General features: G+C 38.1%; 1 protein-coding gene across 5 annotated transcripts; it reads left to right on the forward strand.

Moving 5' to 3' along the window:
• Positions 1-601: 601 nt before the first annotated feature.
• Positions 602-9,701, forward strand: LOC110064444 (metabotropic glutamate receptor 3-like). Of its 5 annotated transcripts, none has more exons than XM_020771500.2 (3): positions 602-3,260; positions 4,171-4,288; positions 5,865-9,701. In XM_020771500.2, exons 2-3 carry the CDS (start codon positions 4,204-4,206, stop codon positions 8,369-8,371), a joined length of 2,592 nt encoding a protein of 863 aa, XP_020627159.1. In that variant the 5' UTR covers positions 602-3,260; positions 4,171-4,203; the 3' UTR covers positions 8,372-9,701. The 5 variants fall into 5 exon arrangements, with proteins under 5 accessions (XP_020627159.1, XP_020627160.1, XP_089143936.1 ...); XM_020771501.2 differs by having other exon boundaries at positions 602-3,009; XM_089287810.1 differs by having other exon boundaries at positions 602-2,470.
• Positions 9,702-20,955: the final 11,254 nt, after the last annotated feature.

The following is a 20,955-nucleotide window of genomic DNA, read 5'->3' on the forward strand; positions in this document are numbered from 1 at the left end:
TGATTCGTTAAAGTTGATGATATCCTATACCAGAAAATGAGTTCGAAACATTAGAACCAAATGTAACATATACAATTTCTATTTTGTGTTTGTTTTAGTTTTCTGAATAAAACGATGAGAAATTAATCATGAATATCGGGAAAAAAAAAACTGTTAATGAATCATGAATCATTGGGGAAAAAAGGCAGGAATCACGAATATCGAAAGTCAAATGATTCCGCTTCCACTCCAGATGATATGTACATTGGTCAACGTCTTGTTTGATTTTTCTCTATTAGTGAAATGGCTTCGAAGAAGATCAAAACAAATATAAATTTAATTTTATGAATTGTAAGTTAATGCAAATTACCAGTGGCGTGAAAAACAGCTAACGTGCTGTGATGCGACTCGAATTTATTCTTCTTAATTCTTCAGATAAGAGATGTGTTGTTTCTGAGTCATTGAAATACGGTTTTTGCTGGAAAATTTACTTTCATGTTTGGGGAAACAGTGGGATAACTTTACGAAATAAGTTACAAAAGCTACAAAATAAAGCAGCCCGTGTTTTGACCTACTCAAACTAATGACGTAGATGCTGGTCACCTGTTAAACTTTTAGGGTGGAAAAATCTATCACGCTAGCAGCAAATTCAAAGAACTGCGATGGTTTACAAGTCTTTGCACGGGTTGGCTCCAGACTATCTCTGCTCTAAATTCGAAAGGCGAGAAACCGTACATAATCTAAGGGACTTGGAGAATAAACTCAATGTTCGATTACCGCGCACAAACTATTACAAAAATAGCCTTGGCAATTGTGGCATCGTTCTTTGGAACAGCCTTCCTTGTGACTTAGGGTAACAGAGTCCCTGAGGCAATTTAAATGCCTACTCAAAGGAGATGAATAAAATATAAGACACGGCATCCATGGAAAGCAGTTTTTTATTTAATTATATTTATTATATTGGGTATTAGGCATTAGGCATTATCTATTAGGTAGTTTTGGCTGACAAATTTGTTACCGTGTTTAATTAAAGATTATCAAGATCAATCTATCTACAAAAAAGGACAAAAATTAACTTTATTTTTTTCCTAGATCTGTTTGTGCAAACCACGGCTATTTTTATTCCCTCTAGTTGTAATGACTCATTACTGACGTTTGGAAAAAAAATCAACCATTTGTAGCTCGGTTAACGTGTCACCAAAAAAATTCACTCATGTTTACGCTGTGTTGAGTTTGGTCTTGATGTTTTGTTTTTTTTGTTTTTTTCCCTCACATATGAACAAATAGATATATGTAGAACTCACACTTTTTTATGTGCTGAAGGTAACAAAAAGTTGCAAAAAAGAAATAAATGTTCCGCTGACATTTTGACGTGAAAATAGTTAAACAAATTAATTTATCATTGGGGAATAAAATTAGATTGACGACGGAAGGTCCGGATGGAAATTCACTCACATACGTCGATTTAAGTGGAAGCTTGTGTCTTTTTAGTTAAAAGCTTTTACTGCATAGCTGATAAAATTACTTTAATGTAATTGGCTGAGAGCAGCTCAATTTATCATGATGTTTACGCTATTCGTGACGTTTGACTGACTCTATAAATTGCACTCGCCTCTAGGCTCGTGTAATTTTAAGAGAATTTTCAAATAGCACGTAGCGTAGCGTAAATTCTTGGTTGCATTCGCATAAACACAGCACACTCCAAATACATGCCAAGATCATTCAGATTGCATAGCAGTAGTTGCCATTCTCCTTGCCTCCCCGTTTTGTGATCGGAATTGGCATCGTATTCTTGGTAAGAAAAAACGCTATTATAAACAGTGTTGAACTGAATTGTTCAGTTGTCACCGATGAGATTGTAAAAGTGCACTTTCTAAGGTGTCTAAGTTACCTTTCCCGAAAGGAAATTCACTTTCAGATTTGCTAGGGGAAAAATTTCACACAAGGGAAGTAAACAAGGAGGATTATTTGTACAAATTGTGCGCTTTTTCAGGAAATGCTGAAAGAGCTAAGTTCCGGATAAATAATACTGACAATTCAAACAATTTCCTTACTTACTGTACCTGTGGAAAACGTGTCAAAAGTTCTATCAGTAAGTCACGTCGACAAAAATGTATACATTTGTTTTCTTTTCATTCAATGCTTTATAGCAATTTTATGACAATCTTTTACTTTGTGCACTTCACAGTGAAATTTCTGTGTTAGACCAGCTTTATGGATGGTTTCTATGTAATTGCTGAAGTTAATTGTTTTTCGTTGCCTAATAGTGCTCCGGGCGCCCCAAATGTCTCAGACTTATCGTTTATTCTGTTTAAAACTAATGTCTTCTTGTCGAAGGCAAATTAACCTGTTTCATTCTACAAATAATAACCCTCATGGGTTTGTGTTTGGAATTTCTCATCTAATTTCAGCAACTGATCCCGATTATATGGTAACCAGTTTTAACAACAAATTTTCAGGGTCTACGATTGAACCGAGGCACTGTTTCGTGGTAAGGCGACCATTTTGTACTTGCCTGCTCGATTTTATGCGGTTAGGTTAATATAGGAAACACGTATAATTAAGGAGAAAGGCGTATTGAATTACGCTTTTTTTAGCAGCGTAGCTTGTGTTGTTACCAACACATTCACGTCTAGGATGAATTACCATACATAATCATGTCAATTTAGCCACTGGTTATTCCTTTAGGGCAGTCATATCGCTTTTTAAATTTCACATTTTATATGTCCGGCCTTTTATTTTCACTTGCATCACTATAATTCTCTATAGTATGTCAAGGCCTTCTCCTTATAAATTGTGTCCACCAAGGTATTCGAATTGCATTAACCCCAGTGCTTGACATTTTATGGTCAACAGAGGTAAAATTGCATTCCAAAAACTGTCAAATAAACTTCAAATTTGTATTTCTGCGCGTCAAATTGAGAGGCGTATGTCACTGATAGCACGTCACTGTTAACAGCATATAGTGTGAGATTCATACAAGGAAATGTCCAAAAGCTAAACCGCACAGCTCTGTATGTACTATGTCAGGTCAGTAACGTTCCTTTGTATGGACTCGCTTCAAATCACAAAACTGGCAAACGTGCCACACTATTTTTCTATACAGTCTCATTTATAAATTCGAATTGAAACTTACGTTGTTTGCTTTTGGAAAAAATTAGAATTTCTGACAGCAGCTGTATTTGTCTAGTTTTGGAAAGCAAAGTCGTTGACGCTAAAATTATCGGTTCCCTGAGTTCTAGAAAAGTAAAGCTCCTAACTGGAAGACATATTAATAACAGGTAGGCTTACAAAACTCTTAGCATGACTTACCTTTCGGCTTCAATAGTAATCAGGTTTGGTTTTTTTAATTCACCCTGCAAAACAGCAGCTGTACACGTTATGTGATGTTATTAACTGGGAGATGCAATTCGTAGGGGACGTTCTGTCCAATAAGATCTAATTTAACGTCTTCATTTTAGGTCAGGAGAAACAGAAATGATTTAAAGGACATATATTACACCAATCAGGGCAATACAGTTTAAAACAATAGAAAACTGCAAAAAAAATGGCTTAAAATAGTGAGCTGTCAGCTTGAAAAAACGGAAACCGAGCGGAAATTAGAATTTATTACCTGTTCCATGTCACTTCCGCTCAGATTTACAGATTAAAACTTTGTTTGAAGGAAATTAATTTTTTCCTTCAGGAGATGGTCTGTTTTTCGAGGTAAACGACCGACATCAATTTAGAAATTCACTCCATATGACCTTTCCTAACGTTTAATTTAAGAAAAGTGTCAAAGCCAATGAGGTGTCGAATCCAAGCGAAACAAAACGACAACAATACGATATGCGACCCTTTTATGTTTTCATTTTAAAGATTCTGTTAACCAGGAAAGTGTACGTTGTTACAAAGTTCAGTTCAATTTAACTTATTCTGAGGTCTTTAAATTTCACACTTCGATCCTAACCAATCCCCGGTAAACTTGATAAATTTGATAGGTTTTACTTCGATGTTACCCTATCCTAAATTTCCAATGCGATTCTTGCCTGTTATTAGCTCGATGAATTTCACCTCTATCTGTTGTTTATACAAGCTGGCAAAAGCAAGGGAAAAAATTCAACGACGTCCAAGTAGCTGGGATCGCAGCAGGATTCCAATGTTCTGAAGTCACTAACATTTGATGTTTTATTTGCTTATAAATCACTGAAGGAATCACGAGCCGAGTACGCAAGAAGGTAAATCATGCAGCTTGCAGTAATCACCTTGATGTTAGTTGTTGGCGATATCTTGATGATCTGTGGACGGTCACAATCGATTCACTATCAAGGTAACATAATCGCCTATTCCCCTTTTACGGGAGTCTCCGCACTGTTCAGGAGAATATCAACACATATGCCACCATTAAGTTACCCGGTAAAAAACGAGGCACTCTATTTTTAATACTTCAGACTTTCATGAACCTCAGCGAAAACATATGCTGCATATAAAATGGTTTTGTTCGACCTTAAATTGGGGGAGTTGAGGGTAGGGTCCCCGATGACCTTTACAAAGCAGGGGCGTAGCGTCCATATACGCACGTACGCTCGTGCGTACAGCGGAAATATGGAAAAATATTTTTCTTATTCCCTGAAAGTTTTTCAAAAATTACCATAAAATCGAGTCGATTTTTAAATTTTGAATTGTTGTCTGTGTGTGTAAGTCTCTCCAGTACCTTTTCATAAAATCCATAAACGGCGAGAAACGTAATAGTGGAGTGACAACAAAAGCAAAAAATTCTACTCTCAACGGTCCCCACACATGTAAACGTTGTAAACCCTCGGTTTGTTTTACCCCCTGTTTTTGTTGTGGCTTGCCGAAAACTCTAGAGATGGGTTAAATAAAGAACTAACTACTGCATTTTCCCTTGCATTTATGTATTGAAATGTCCCTCGGAAATTGTAGAAAATGACATTGCCGAGACTTCGAATTTCAAAATTTTCCGGGGGAAGAACCCTAGTTACGTTTGAAGCGCCTTCACGAATTCGAATTTTATTCTTGTGCCTACACCTTCTCAATCTCACGCTACGCCCCTGCTTTCAAAGTATCGTGTAGACATACAAACCTGAATGACCATACCAATCTACACAGCACTTTTATGACGCTACCAAACTAATCCTTCGCATTTTCTTGTCAGTCCTACCCCTACCCCTCCTCTTGATGCCCATATTGAGGTATAACTTTCCTGTTGCAAGCCACCTGCTAAAACACATAAGCGAGCCATTAACAGACTCTACGTGCTAGCACATATTGAAGTAGGTTAATGCGGTCAGTGTTGAATTAGAAAGGCAAATGCTATGCAGGTCTGAAAAAAAAAACAGAGAGAGAGGACCTTGATGTTATTTCAATCATAGTCTTTTTGTAAACGTAACTTGATACTTTTCAAATTGTGAGGTATTTAAGGCTCGTAATCAGGATGTGTGAATTTCCAATGTATTTTGTTCTTTGTGCGACTTCACGTATCGCGCAACAACTTCTTAAAACTAATTTTGCATGATTGTCGTCTTCGGGGAAGAAATGCAAATTAAGGGGACTTTGCTTTTCCTCACTTTGTGATCTGTGACTTAGTTTTGTTCGCTATTTTTCATTTGCATTAAAAGTCAGAGGTAAGTCTTCAGGTTTCGTTAGTTTTAGAGCACGTCATACTCAAGCACAAACTGGCTACATGTGTAATAATTTTCAATTGTAACAGCAGAACAAAAACGTTTGATATAACTCCTACGTCCATGCGGTGAGTATTATGGTATTTTTAGGGAAGAATAACCGGTCATATCATTTTGAATCAAGTAGATTTAGCTGAGCCTATCAATTTAAATCTAAACTTTCTCTATGCTTTAGCGTACCAACTTTACCTGTTTGCTTTTTAGACGAAGGAAATCAGCTTTCCCTTCATATTAATGGCGACATAATTCTCGGGGGTCTGTTTCCAGTTCATCTCCGCAGTGACAAGACTGAAAACGCGTGCGGTGAATTAGACCTTCTTCCAGGATACCAATATCTCGCCTCAATGCTGTTTTCTTTGGAAGAAATCAACAAAGATGACCATATTCTTCCAGGCATTACACTCGGAGCTAAGATTTACGACACTTGCCGAAGTCAAACGATTGGTTCCGATGGCGCGAGAGAAATAATAAAATACACACTACGTGAGGACAATGACACTGCACCGTTATCAGGCGTCGTTGGACCGTTTCGAAGCGATGTGTCGGTGGCTGTTGCTAATTTGCTTCGCGTTTTTGATATTCCTCAGATTAGTTACGGCTCGACAACCCCAGTCCTTAGCGATAAAGATCTGTATGGCTACTTCTTGCGCACTGTTCCATCTAACTCCTATCAAGGGAAGGCAATGGTGGATGTTGTTCGTTATTTCGGTTGGAGCTATGTGATGACTGTCTATTCCCCGGGGCAATATGGAGAAAAAGGAATGGAGAAGTTCTACGAAGAGGCAGAACGCGCGGGACTTTGTATTGCAAACAAAATTAAACTTCCTGCATTTCCGACCGAAGAAGACTTCATTAACACCATTCAAGAACTTCTAGAAATAAGGAAAAAAAATTCGCGCGGTAAACTAGACGTTGTTGTGTTGTTTTGCATTCAGCGAGATAACACGGGTTTGGTCCAAGCAGCCAACAAAGTACTGAAAAGTGGTGAAAGACTTTCGTGGCTTGCAAGCAATTCTTGGGGAGACAGAAAGCAAGTTACTGACGGATCTGAAGAAGCAGGCGAAGGCGCACTTACAATGAATTACATTGAAGGCCAAGTTGATGCGTTTAAGAAGTACTTTTTAAACTTAAAACCCTCTAAAAATATCTCCGATCCCTGGTTTGACGAATTTTATCAAGCAACTTTAAAATGCAAGCTTTCAACTTCTTTAAGGTCACTTGATTTTCCACGTGAATGTTTAGCAAACGAGTCTCTCCCACAAGACCTTGAGATCGGGCCTGTACGCGTGGTGATCAATGCGGTCTACGCCATGGCGCATGCGCTTAACAACATGCATAAAGCGCTGTGTCCAGGACAACATTACCTCTGCACTGAAATGAAGAATCTAGAACGGGAAGAGTTTCTGAAATTCTTAAAGAAAGTGTCTTTTCCAGATGCGTCTCTTAACATTAACGTGACTTTCAATCAAAATGGTGATGTGGATGGAAATTATAACGTTTTGAATTTCAAAAAAGTCGATGGAAAACACCGACATGTTATTATTGGAAACTGGAGTGGTGAATTGAACAATGATGGAAACATCGAAGGGAAAATACAATTAGACACAGGCGAGATTTCGTGGGGCGGAGGAAAAATCCTCACTCCGGAGTCATACTGCAGCAAGAACTGCCCAATGAAACAAATAACGATACCAGAAATTACCAACGCCCGCTGCTGTTGGCGATGTGATGGCTGCAGCTCTAACCATGTCATCGTAAACAATACGTGTTCTTCGTGCGGGGAAGGAAAAGTGCCAGACACCAACCTCACAAAGTGCTTCAAGCTGCCTGTTGTTTACCCTTCTTGGACAGACACTCCTGCCCAAGTCCTAACAGCTCTTATAGCGATTGGTATCACTGGCAGCATTAGTGCAGCAACATTCTTTGTTTTACGAAGAAATCACCGCGTTGTGAAAGCGTCTGGACGAGAGCTAAGCATTATTTTATTCGTTGGAGTGATCTCGTGCTACACTGGCGCATTGTTGCATTTCCTCAAACCTGAAAAAACAGTGTGTGGCGCCATGCGCTTCTTAGACAGCGTTTCCATGACAGCGTGTTATGCACCTGTGGTTCTGCGGACAAACCGCATCTATCGCATTTTCAAGGCCGCTCAAAAGTCAGTTCGTAGACCTTCTATGGTGAGCCCGCTGTCACAAATGTTTGTGGCTCTGGGTATTATCGGTGTACAGTGTCTCATAACTATGATTTGGGTATTATCAAAACCACCAATGGCTGTGGAATATTACGGGTACGAAGATCACGTGATTCTCGAGTGTAGCACAGACGACTTTAGTGTAGCTATTAACTTGTGTTTTAACGTAATTTTAATGTTTGTTGCAACAGTGTACGCATTTCAAACCAGGAATTTTCCCAGAAATTTCAACGAAGCGAAATATATCGGCATTACAATGTATATATCATGTTCTGTGTGGGTAATATTTCTACCTTGTTACTTAAATGCTGCTGATAGTGTTTGGAAATCGTATTTCTTATGCAGCTCACTTTTTCTCATTGGAACTGTAACACTCTTAGGACTTCTTGTACCCAAGATTTTCCTTGTGTATTTTGGCAATGCAGTAGATCCAACTGGAGACACCACGCTGACAGGAACTATGGACAATCAAAGAAGAAGTAAGCACAAGCTAGATCATACTGTGGCGTCTACAAATTAAATCTTTTAGAATAACAGTAAAACTACTTCTCAAATGTATCATGCACGCGAAAGATTTATCAAGATATTTTCGAAATCTAATTTCTAACCGGCGTCGAAGCACAGAGGACTAAAATAAAAAACAATTTATTCAATTTCGCATCTCAACCTCGATTTTGCTTCTTTTGTTTTATTTTTATTTTTATTTTTTTGTTATTATTTTTTATTATCATTTGCAATAACACAAGAGAAACAATATTTACAATATAATTACAAACAGTACACTCTCTAGACTACTTACAGCACTAACTCTATTTACATTATATTACTCTGATTATTTACACTATTTAAGGTTACTTCAAACCTTCGCGGGGCTATATTGGTCGATTTTTTTTGGGCCAAGAAAATTAATGTCCGCGAAGCACAAGTTTGCATACTGTGAACGCCAGGGGTTCTGTTATTTCATTGGCTCGCGGTTTTCAAGTTGACACATTCCTCTGTGAAGGCGTGATATGTTTATAAATCTTTAGAAGGCGAAAACTCGCACTCGTTTTTCGAGAGAACCCCCGCTCTTTAAGTGAATTAATAGGGTATGCAGATTTGACGGTTTTCCATGAAATTTGGTCAGAACATTCACTGATAGATGTGGAACAAAGGCGTGTCGGCGAATTCCTTTATTTTAAATACTTTCCTCGTGGCGGCCTTTAACGTAACAGGTTACGCGAATTTTTCGATAGTCGAACTTGACAGATCTATAAAAAGGTAACGAATAGAAATAAAAGAAAATGCTGACACGTTTTTGGAGATTGAGGCTTTGTGATTAACACTGCACAGTTATTTTGCATGAACGATCGCATTTGATACCCGATTAATTCGCTGGAACGTCAGTCGGTCATTTTGGAGTTGACGGCCTCTGCCGCCTTTGGAAAGGAAAATCCAAAACAAAACATAATTTTATCGAATTCTACATTTTACAACCTTTCTGTTGATATATAGTCTGTGGGGGTTTCCTTGAAAACAGCGCGCGTACGAATTTTTTTCTGGAGGACTCCCGCGAAGGTTTGAAGTAACCTTAAATTACAATATCTCCACGACTTACAGTACACTACTAACAAATACAGTAACGACAAGGGGCAAAGAAAGAAAAGGGGAAAAATAGATAATTATCATTACAGCTTTAGGTTGTACTATAGAAACATAAAAAAACACACCAAAGGCATGTGGTAGATTATAGATTAAATGAGCTATGCAGCTGACAGGAGATTAGAAATAAACTAATGGTAAGAGATAAATACAGATAGGTATAGAGAATATAATGTAAAATATTAATTAAATCCTCATATATCCTGCAAGAGGTTTCCATTTCTTTGTGTCTCCACGTTTTATTTCTATTTCATATTGTGATTTTAGTGTGCATATGAAATGCGTAAGATTTGGATAATCATCTTTTGTTTTAGCGAGCCATATGTGATATCGTGCCAAGAGAAAGCAGTAATAGATAAGAAGCGCAAATTGAGAAATATCTGGCCTCAGACACAAAGCAGCAATATTTGTCAAAGTATAATCTCTAGGAAGTAAATTTAAGTTTTTCAGCCATTCAGTAACTTTATTCTAAAAGTGAGATGTTTGGAGGCATGACCAAAAAAGATGAATTAATGACTCAGAGGAGGTGTGACAAAAACTGCAATTTTCATTACGCTGTAGACCTAATCTTAATAAGAAGTTATTGGTTGGTAGGCGTCTATGTAAGAATTTAAACTGAAACTCTATCAGCTTAGTGCTCTTGGTGCATTTTTTAGCCAAAAGATAGGCAGCAGTCCAATTTACGTTGTCATTTATTGGTAGACTGCAATCCTCTAGCTGCTTCTTTTGACTAGACTCTGGGGTTAAACCTTCGTTACTAATCATTTTTTTGATATATTAATGTAGTTGCTTTTTTGAATTGTAAAATTCTTGTTGTAAGTGGCTCATATTAGTAGTTGGTTTTTCTGTAAATCTTGAAAATTAGAATCAGCCTAAAGAGACTTTACAGCCGACATTAATCCGTAGAAGCTGAGAGGGCGACGGTCTATTTCATACTTACAGCGGAAATCATTTAACGAAAGAAAACGGTGTTGTCCGGTCCTAAAAGATGTTTCACCCGAATTATTTAAAAAAAAACTGTCTTGTTGGCTATCTTTATTAGGGGGTTATGCCAAAGTTGTTGATCCAGAAAGTGATCTTTCGATGTTATTTCAGGTTCAAAGTTAACTTCTGCCCAGATTCCTGATAGTTCTTTTAAAAAGGCATCCAAAGTTGTCGACGAGGTGTCTTTAACGTTAACGTTGTAGGTAAAAAGGTTTTGACAGCCATATTTTTTGAGGGCTATATCAAAAAAGATTTTCCATTTCCCTTGTTATTGTTATCTAAATATTTGTAATCCAAGTGGTTTTGAGAGATTTACTAAAGTAGCTAATATCAATCATTTTAGGCAACCAGCACCGAAATCATTGATCACTATCTTCCGTCTTATCTGGTCGCCTTTACCATTCCACAGAAAAGTGTAGAGTAAATCGTTTATTTCGTTTAAAACATGGTAGTTTGAACGAAGAGGCGAGAGTAGATAAACTAATTGGGACTTGGGGGACCACTGATGACTTGATGACAGTGATTTTCCCTAACCATGTGAGACGGCGGTATTTCCAGCATCTTAGGATTTCTTTACTTTTTCAAGTTTCTCGCTGTAGTTTAAAGTTACAGATAGTTCGGGATCTATTCAAATCCATAGCCCTAGGGATTTTACCTTGTCTTTTGGCCATTTAGGTTCTTTTCCTGATAACAGAATTTTATCATTTCCAATATTTGCACCGATCCATAGAGCTTACGTTTTCATATCATTGAGTCTCACTGAGGCCGGAGACTTTGCTGAAATCGTCAAGCATTGTGAGGGATGAAAGGAGAGATTCATGTGATCTGTCTAATATAAGTGTTGTGTCATCGGCATACTGACTTAACTTAATTTCCACCGGCATCATTTACCGAGATTCCCTTTATATTAGTATTTTTCCTAATTGCCGTGGCCAGCACCTCTGCCGATAGGATGAATGAATAAGTGAGAGCGGGCAGCCTTGCCTAACATCTCTGAATCTCAAAAAAATTACTTGCCATCCATTATTCAGAATGCAGCTTTCAGTATGACTATACAGGGTTTTCACCCAGTTAATTAACGAAGCACCGAAACCGTAGGATCTTAATGTGTGAATTAATGTATGAAGGACCATTCGAGAGAATCAAATGCTTTTGTTTTATTCCTCTTAACCTCGGTGCCATGTGATAATTGTAATATTAAGTCTTTCATATCATAATTAATGCTACGTAATAAAACTACGTACTTTGTTTGTCATTAACGGGATTAAATGTTTATTTGTTTGATTCAAGAAGGTTATATATGTCAGTAACATATCGTAGATGACTAGACCACTTGGTCCTACATGAAGTGACAACCACTAAATTAATGAGATGAATCCAGAGCTGGTTGACTCATATGCTGGTCATGTAGGTGCTTGAGAAGTTTAATGAGAAGCACATCATGAAGGTTAACGAGAGATTTTGAGCGACGATAATTATACATTCCTGGTATTGTGTCTCACAGAGCACACAGCGAAGCCCTTGTTTTTTCTCTATACAAGCGAGACAAAGCGAGATGCAACCCGGGTGAGGTCAGTTACCTCCACCAAAACACACATCTAAAGCAAAATTATTCTCACCTGCATAAATAATTAGCGCATACAGAAATTTGAATTAATCCTTCAAATTCTACCATACTTTCATGCTTCGGGGCGGGCATGATGCTTTACGGTCTATTGATTTAGATTCCTGGCTTTTGCCTCGATCACTTTTATTTTGCCGGCGTTCCGGTGGAGGGAACGTTTGTCTCCCCACCCCCTTCCTCTAGTGCCGGTTGACGGTGCTACCCTTGCTGCCCGCTGCATACTTTATCTGCCACAGTAGTCGCAGGCTCCTCCCATGACTCCCCACGCGAAGTGGTAATGGATATAGGGGTGGTGAATGGTAAAAGCGAGATTTTTCGAGAGGGGGAGACTAGCGTTTTTTTCTGCATTTCGACTTCTACAATTGCGAGACCGCCGAAACTTCAAAGTGCTTTAAATGCGAGCTTGAGTCGTTCAGACGTCTTTTTTCAAAAAGAAAACGAACAAATGGGTATTTCGAGACTCTCTTAGCCTTGCAAAAATTGAGACTGTGAGACAGCTTTGTGAGAAAATCGAGACCGCGAGACGCACATAGCCGCTAAAAATAAGAGACTGCGAGACCCTTGAAATTCGACGAAAATTTTGCGAGACCTATGCTCTTTGAAGGACCATTCGCCACCCCTTGATATGTAGTGGGAATAAATTACATAATTAAGAATTGTTTCATGCGTAGCGTGTGTACATCCAGTTATGGATGCACGCGGGAAGTTTGGAGAGCACGAAAGAAGCGTAAGGGGTTGCTCGAGGCGACAGCTGAGAGCAACTCTAGCTTCTTGAGTGCTCTCCAAACTTCCCAAGTGTATCCATAACTCGATATACGCACAGCTAAAAGCATGAACCAATCCTTTTATAACATGGCGACAACTTGGGTGCTAAAACATGTTTTAGTTGTTATTGACTACAAAGTTCTCACAATGCTCGGTGAAGGAAAACAAAGGTCATTAGGATCCCAACACGCCACAATCAGTTGAGCAACAGTTGAACGAAAACGCTTAACCTAGAGCTAGTTTCTAAAATTTTCAACGAAAAATTCGCTTCTTGGAATTAATTATAATGAAAATGTAGGCAGACAAAGTCAAAAATACTCAATGAAAATGTAGACAAACAAAGTCAAAATACTCAGGTTTAAGTAAACATCTTAGCTTGCCGAAAAGTCAAAGGCTCGAAGTACAGTTGGATCGTTTAGAATAATCTTCACATTGCCGAAACTTAAACAAATGGAACTTGCACTAAACTCGACGGAAATTTTGCAGCTAAATTGAAACTACACACGTCATCTTATATACGCACGGCCGCGCGTACATAGAGATTTCGTTCACTGATGATGACTCAATAGGAATTACATAGGACTAGAGCACATAAAGAACCCCTAAGAGGTACCAAGATCCTGTTTTGTGGGTGTGGCTTGAATTGTTTTCTTCCCTGAGAGGTACCAATTCTTACACCACACATTATCTCCTGTAATATTTTTTCGGCTCAATATCCTAAAAGGTACCGTAAAAGCTCCCGCTGTGGACCTTTGGAGGCTAAACACCCTCAGAGGTACCAACACCCCGTTTATAACCCCTTAAAGGTACGACCAGTAGCCCCGTCATTTTTGTATGGGAGTCCTTTCCCTTCTCCCCCCTTCCCCACCCCCCCCCCCGGGAGAATACAAACGTTATTAGATTTCTGTCCTACCTAAATTCTATTTACGAGCCACAAGTGAGGGAAATTGCGAGAGTTTCAACATCTGTCGTCGAACACTGATATTAGATATCCATCTACCGACTGTAAGTATGTGAGATTCTTTTTATATATTTTTAGAGCTCTCCAAATATACTAGCTACTACAACAACTTCCATAACTTTAAATATTTCATGTCCAAAGAACGTGTTCAATGTTAGAAATATTTGAAATGTCAGGGATTTTTCGACCCGTATGGTTAGGAAACGTTATCGAAGAGCAATGAAAATAAAAGACTATATTTTGACCCATTTTCACAATAGAGGATTTCTCTTTCATTAAAATTTTCGTTTTCATCCGCGAGAAACAAACTGATGAGAAATTCAATTCGCTTATAAACGTTTATATTGCAATAGGCTTTTAGCTGTAATCAAAAGAAGATCTCCTTTCATTTGTTTAACATAGCATAAAGTAATTAAGCCTGCCTTCTGTTACTAGTTTTTTTTCTTTTTTTTTTTTTGACGTAGGGTGTCCGAGAATCTGTCTCATTTTATACATTTGACAAACCTTATGCCAGAGTTTTTCCCTTGCAAGTCACTTCTGGAGTGTTTTGCGATAGTTATATTACATCTATCTTTGTTTTTTGTTTTAATGAATTAGTATCTTTCTGTATCTATGTTTGCAAACGTTATCTCTGAGGAGGGTCAACATTGCCACTCAACTGATGGCATAATTGTCAAATAAGAACAATTCATTTGGAGATGTCATTGTATCACATACTTTTTAATTTCTTAAACAAGAAAAAGAGCAAACTCAGGCCAACCATTCACTTCTGTTGCGTATATTTGTTTGTCTCAGCACTATTGTTACACAATGTTTCATGATGTGAACATTATGGCCATGAAGAAATGAGAAATTCAAGCAAGCGTTAATTTTCATCACTGTTTCCTCACCAAAACGAATATGACGAAAAGAGTTTGCAAACGCATTTTTTTGTTTTCGTTCAGTACGTTCAGACATTAACGATTCAGTTCCTGGTACCATCTAGGTTTGTGTCATTTCTCATTACTTAGATCAGTTAGATATATGCCAGGTGAATCTGCGGTTTAAATGATAATGAGTTATAAATTCCTACCTACAAAGTTCAAGACAGCGTACGAGAAATATCCCAATCTTGGGATATTTTCTTCTTGTCCACATAAATGTATCGTTTTCACTAGGCCGAACACGTATCGAGGTAACCACTATCATACGTATTATATTGTCAAAGTGCTCAAAATAGTTTGCTTAAAGTTGCTTTCCTTGGAAATGATATATGATTTCATGGGCTTACTTGTTCCAGCAGCCGGCTTTTTTTTTTTTGTAACGCCTTCAAACAAAAAAAAAACAGGGAAACTTATCTTAAGCTTTCCCGTGGCATTTATCCTTTGTCGTCTTACACAATAAACAAGTAAGCCTTTATGTTCAGCTGAGCACATTAGATAAAATTAACCATACTGAATAATGCATCAATGAGAGGCAGTTTCGATATGACGTCTTTGTTTTCAGTTTCTTATTGCGAACAGGCTTGAATTACCACATTTTGCAAAACAGTAACGTTTTGGCAAATATTTTTTTACCATGAAAATGGTGTAAATGTCTTATTTCTTCATTACGTTATACAAAAAACAACAGTCATATAAGTATTCAAAATATAATTGTAGTGCCCTGTTATGTTAATATCACTTTTTATTGAAAAGGGAAAAATACTAATTTGTCACTATCCCTTTCTTGGCTTTTCTTTTTCTAACTGTCTAACTGACCCACTGGCACGAGAGAGAGGGGATGCTTTCCATTATGCCAGACCGACCGGTCAGAGACCAGTGGGATACCAAGGAAAATGGAACGAACCGGGCCAACTAATTAAGAGGAACTGCTCTCGCCATTTTTTCTTCCTTTTTTCGAATTCGCTACATGAGTGAAGAGAAGTAGGGCAATGAACCGGTTTGTCAAAAATGGAACGGCGAATTTCGGTCGTAATATTCCGACCAAAATAAGTGGACCACCTCAAAAGGTGATTCCGAATATTCCAGTAGGAAGGAACCTAAATGAATCTTTCCATTTGACTTCCGACCGAAATTTCCGGAATCTTTGGCACAGTGGAGAGCACCCAAGGCGTTGAGAAACAATCTATTTTATTAGGATGGTCTTTATTTTACAGGGCCACATCACATTATCATGAATCTAATAAATTTGCCGTCGGAAGTTATTAGCTTTATTATATGACTGAGAAAATCACTTCACTGTGATTGGCCGAAAGAAGGCAATTTACAGTCAATTGCACTGCACTGCAAATTAATACCGTGTGTTCGTAATTTTCTAAGGCACAATGAATGAGTAATCGTATGACAGCTGGAACAATTAAGGATTTATAGCACTCGTAATATTTAAATTCTTTCAAATTGCTCTCGCCTAAAGCAGGCTCTAGCAATTTTCAGAGAATCTCCAAATATCACTCGTTATAGAATATCAGAGACACGTAACTAACACAATTATAAACGTATTCGTTCCGCGGTGGAAAATGAGGAGTGTGGAAAGTGCGGAGTGTAGAAAATGTGTAGAAAATTTCAATTTTCCATTCAATTTCCATGGACATTCCATGTAATGTCCATGCTGAGTGTGGAAAACGAGGCGTGTTTAATATGAAGATTAACAAATAATCTTTAATTCCGTTACATTCTCATCGAAAGAGTGTTTAAAATATCGTGACACATGCGTTTAAATTAAAGAAATCAATGCGCGTAGCATTATTGTGAATTAACAACGTTAACAATCGATCTATTCTCTTCAAAAGCGGGATGTATCCTTACATTTTCATGGCTAAATCGTGCAATATTTTTTCTAGCTATAAAGAAAAAAAGAATAGGTAAATATACGAATTCAATGCGCGAAGCATTACTGTGAATTAATGATGTTAAGAATCGGTCGATTTTCTTTTAAGCGACGCATCATTGCGTTTTCATGGCCAAATCGAACAATATTTTTTGAAGCTCTAAAGAACAGAAACCAATAGATAAATAAAAGATTGAAATCAACGCGTTTAGCATTATTATGAATTCACAATATTAACAGTCGATCCATTCTCATTAAAAATGGGATGTATCCTTACATTGTCATGGCTACATCGAACAATATTTTTGGTAGCTAAAAGTTGAAATCAATACACGTAGCATTATTGTGAATTAACGATATTAACAACGAGCCCGTGTTCTTTCAACATTTCCCTGTGGCCTTCATCAAGTGATTGGTAGGTACCGAGATCGATTAGTACACGGCCGTCACAAGCAGAGTTTTTTCATTTAACATGCGCAGGGTTGGGATGCTAATAGGTGTTGGTAAAGTCTGTGCTGTACACAAACGCCCCTATGTTGTCGTCCCTGCGTACCACACGCCGATCCACGTGCTTGACCACGATGTTGTGTGGTGGCTGACGAAATTTTTCTGCGATCATGTCACCGCATCCGTAGCACTTAACATTTGTTGACAAGGCCACGAGGTAATACGAATGCGGCGACAAACCTGAGTGCAATGTTCCTGCTGCTGCCGATGGTTGGAATGACGAAATGGCCGAGGCCATTCTCTTTCAATGAGAATATAACGGAGTTACACACGCCTCGTTTTCCACACTCAGCATGGACATTACTAAAATGGAAATAGGGAATGGGAAATTGAAATGGAAAATTGAAGTGGAAAATTGAAATTTTCTACACGTTTTCTACACTCCGCACTTTCTACACTCCGCACTTTCCACACTCCGCGTTTTCCACACTCCGCATTTTCTACACTCCATATTTTCCACACTCCTCATTTTCTACACTCCGCACTCCGCACTCCGCGTATTCCACTGTACCAATCTTTAATTATAACTCGAGTCAAACAGATTTTATCAGATGATTTTATCGAACAATTGACGCCTCGGATACATTGAGTGGTTCATTGTGTAAACAACAAGCCACAAGCTGTGTTTGTGGGACATTTCAAGGGTCTAACTGAAACGTTCTGAAACTCAGTTAGTAGCGTTATCAGTGTCTGTGTAAAAACAGAATACTTTCTTTGAACATTTTGTTGCTTTGGTCGTAGATAGCTTGGATCAGAGAGTGACTAATTTTTTCAGCCTATCTTTTGAAGATGTAATTAATATGTATATGTCTTATTTTCTCTTTAATTTATATGCGAGCACTTTTAAAATTTGTTTTTAATTTTCTCGTTAAGAGATCTCGTAATATACTAAGTGATTTTACCAAGTTTTCAACGAAGATATTATATGCATTGACATTATTTAAAGCCCTGAGGCAAGCAATTGACTAAACGTCTTGTCTTTCGTCCGAAAATTCAAATCCGAAGATAACAGGACCAGCTGCAGTGTGCAAATGAATGTCAACTCAAACGAGCCGATCAGTAAATAACTTATTCAAATGCTGTTTCGTAGATAGACTTTTACTGAAGATCTTCAAATCTTACGAACTTTACAGAATACGGCAATTGATTTTGACTGATACGGACTGATATGGATTGATTTGTGAAAGCAAAAGAACTATAAAAGGAAACCACAGAGTTGAAAGTCAAAATACTGGAAAAGGATCTTAAGAAGATAAGGTACGTAAGATTATAAAACCTGAATTGTTCAGTCAGCTCAGAACTTGGAAAAATGATGTTTTACACTCCTGGCTGCTTTTCAATCTACACAGTTTACAAATACATGTAATAAAACCTTGCTAAAACTTCTAACGAAAGATATCCGAATAAGAACTATGGGATTTTCAGTCAGTGATAGCAGATAATTGACATGAGTGTAAACCGTATGTCAGTCCATTTCGCCGATTAAGCCAAGCTAGAGGTGATAACCATGGCCTCTAAAACTCTACATTTTTACATAGTGTCAAATACCGAATTTGAAACCCTTACTTATTTGGTAGTTTTTATAAGCGAAAGAGCATGCTGATCAGCTGTTCAAGACAAACATGACTGAGCATTTGCCGTAAGGGACGAGTCCTTTTTGCATCGCCTTTACGTTTGCATATGCTGCCAATCTCTCCGTTTTAACAGGAGAAAATACAAAAATGTAGTACACAGTATAATGAACAGTTCCAGTTCTGAGGTTAGAAATAACTTGACGGCACTAAGCCACATCATGATTCAACTTATTTCAATTGTAATCAGTTTTGTCCTCAGTGTTGCCTTTGTTTATTTTCATAAGAAAATTACAGTGTTTCGAAAGTTGATTAAAGTTTCCTCAGTACCCTGTAATTATTATAAAAACATGTGAAATTAAACATCTTAAATCATTAAAGCTGTTTAAAGCATCGTTCTCTTAAACCGTACTCTACCGAAGCTAAGGTACACCAACGGCTTTAAATATTCAGAGAGATACAAATATCATGGATTGAAATTAGCGACTTCTGACAAACTGTGCACTAATTTAAGGGGTGGCGAATGGTCCTTCAAAAACTCTGGGTCTCGCAAAATTTTAGTCGAATTTCATGGGTCTCGCAGTCTCGTTGTTTTAGCGGTTATGTGCTTCTCGCAGTCTCGATTTTTATACGAAGCTCTCTCGGAGTCTCGACTTTTTGCAAGGTTAAGGGTTTCGAGGTTCCGATTCGTTTGTTTGTTTTAATAAATGACATCTTCTCGTCACTTGATATTGAATTTCAATAAAGCAACTTTCAAATTTCCGAGAAAAAGTTTTAATCCCAACTTCTGCCAAATTGTCTGAATTCCACAAAAAGCTACAAAACTTACCGCAACGTCATTTTGGCGCCAAAAAAACAGTTATTTTGTTCCAGGATATCCTAACGTAGTGTGTTATAGTCGAATTTCCAGTTCCAGCTCGTTCGCAAAGGCTGGCTAAAAGGGGAATCAAGAAACCACACACAACCCACGATAGCTCATGATGAAACCCACGAAGTCGAAGAACTTATCTGTTGTCCCCTGTGGAACTCTGTAAAGGCACAAGTATTTACGACAAAAGGCTCCTTTGTAAGACTTCTGTACAAGCTCATTCTCGCTCATTCTTATATCTCCCAACTAAATCTGGGGCTCAAATTTTAAGCGTCTGAGGCCCTCGCGCTCGCACTCAAAACACTTTGAAGTCTCGGTCTTACAATCTAAAAAGTCTATATGTCTCGGGCTCGCAAAGAAAGGCGCTAGTCTTGCCGTCTCGCAAAGTCTCGCATTTACCACTCACCACCCCTAATTTAAGATTTGCTTGCCGAGCGGCAACCTCGCTGGACGAGACTCCGCATAAAGAAAATTAAAAACAAAACAAAGTCGAAAAACTCTTCTTTTTTGTCGTCACTAGGGAGTGTCTCTTTAGCCAGAGGATGAAGGTGTACATACGACAAACACAAGAGAAAAATTGTGTTGAAATGTTGAAATGTTATGACGAATTGACAGTTGATTGAAGTGCTAGCTGTAGTTACTTGATCTCTTAATTAAAAAATACCCCGTAAGAACGTGCGAGCTAAAACCTGTTCTTCTGTTTCACAATCAATAGATTATGAGCTCGAGATTTACGAGGCCGAAGCTCTCATCAACTGTCACTTCATTGACATAGAAATCCAGAGCAGATCTAATTGTTTTGTTTACTTCCTCGTGCTATTTTCAAGCAGAAATCGACAAGACTTTCCGTCGTTATATCCATTTTTACTGTAGTCCGATGTTTGACATCATTTTTTTTGCGCTTTTCCGAAGTGAGATGGTCTTCAGTTTACCTCATACCTCAGGCAAGACCGATGTTTAATTAGGGGTGGGGAAAACTCCTTCAAAAAGCACAGCTCTCGCAAAATTTTCGTCAAATTTCAAGGGTCTCGCAGACTCGTGTTTTCAGCGACTATAAGCGTCTCGCGGTCTGGATTTTTTCACAAAGCTGTCTCAGTCTCGATTTTTGCAAGGCTAAGAAAGTCTCGAAATGCCGATTTGTTTGTTTTCTTTTTGAAAAAAGACGTCTGAACGACTTGAGCTCGCATTTAAAGCACTTTGAAGGCTCGGTCTTGCAACTGTAGAAGTCGAAATGTATCGGGCTTGCAGATAAAAACGCTAGTCTCCCCCCCTCGAAAAGTCTCGCTTTTACCATTCACCACCCTTTTATTTCCTTTACTGTTTGAATATTCAGCTGACATTCAAAATACAGTTCAAATTTCTTCAAAATATTTCA

Source organism: Orbicella faveolata, unplaced genomic scaffold (genome assembly GCF_042242905.1).
Source record: "Orbicella faveolata isolate gen_17 unplaced genomic scaffold, um_ofav_v1 contig_1, whole genome shotgun sequence".
Lineage (NCBI taxonomy): Eukaryota > Metazoa > Cnidaria > Anthozoa > Scleractinia > Merulinidae > Orbicella > Orbicella faveolata.

Bases quoted from the DNA above. Each gene is read 5' to 3' on its own strand.
- LOC110064444 (XM_089287799.1), top strand. From the start codon at position 4,204: ATGCAGCTTGCAGTAATCACCTTGATGTTAGTTGTTGGCGATATCTTG. The intron at 4,289-5,864 runs GTAACATAATCG...TTTGCTTTTTAG, and splicing joins ACAATCGATTCACTATCAAG to ACGAAGGAAATCAGCTTTCC.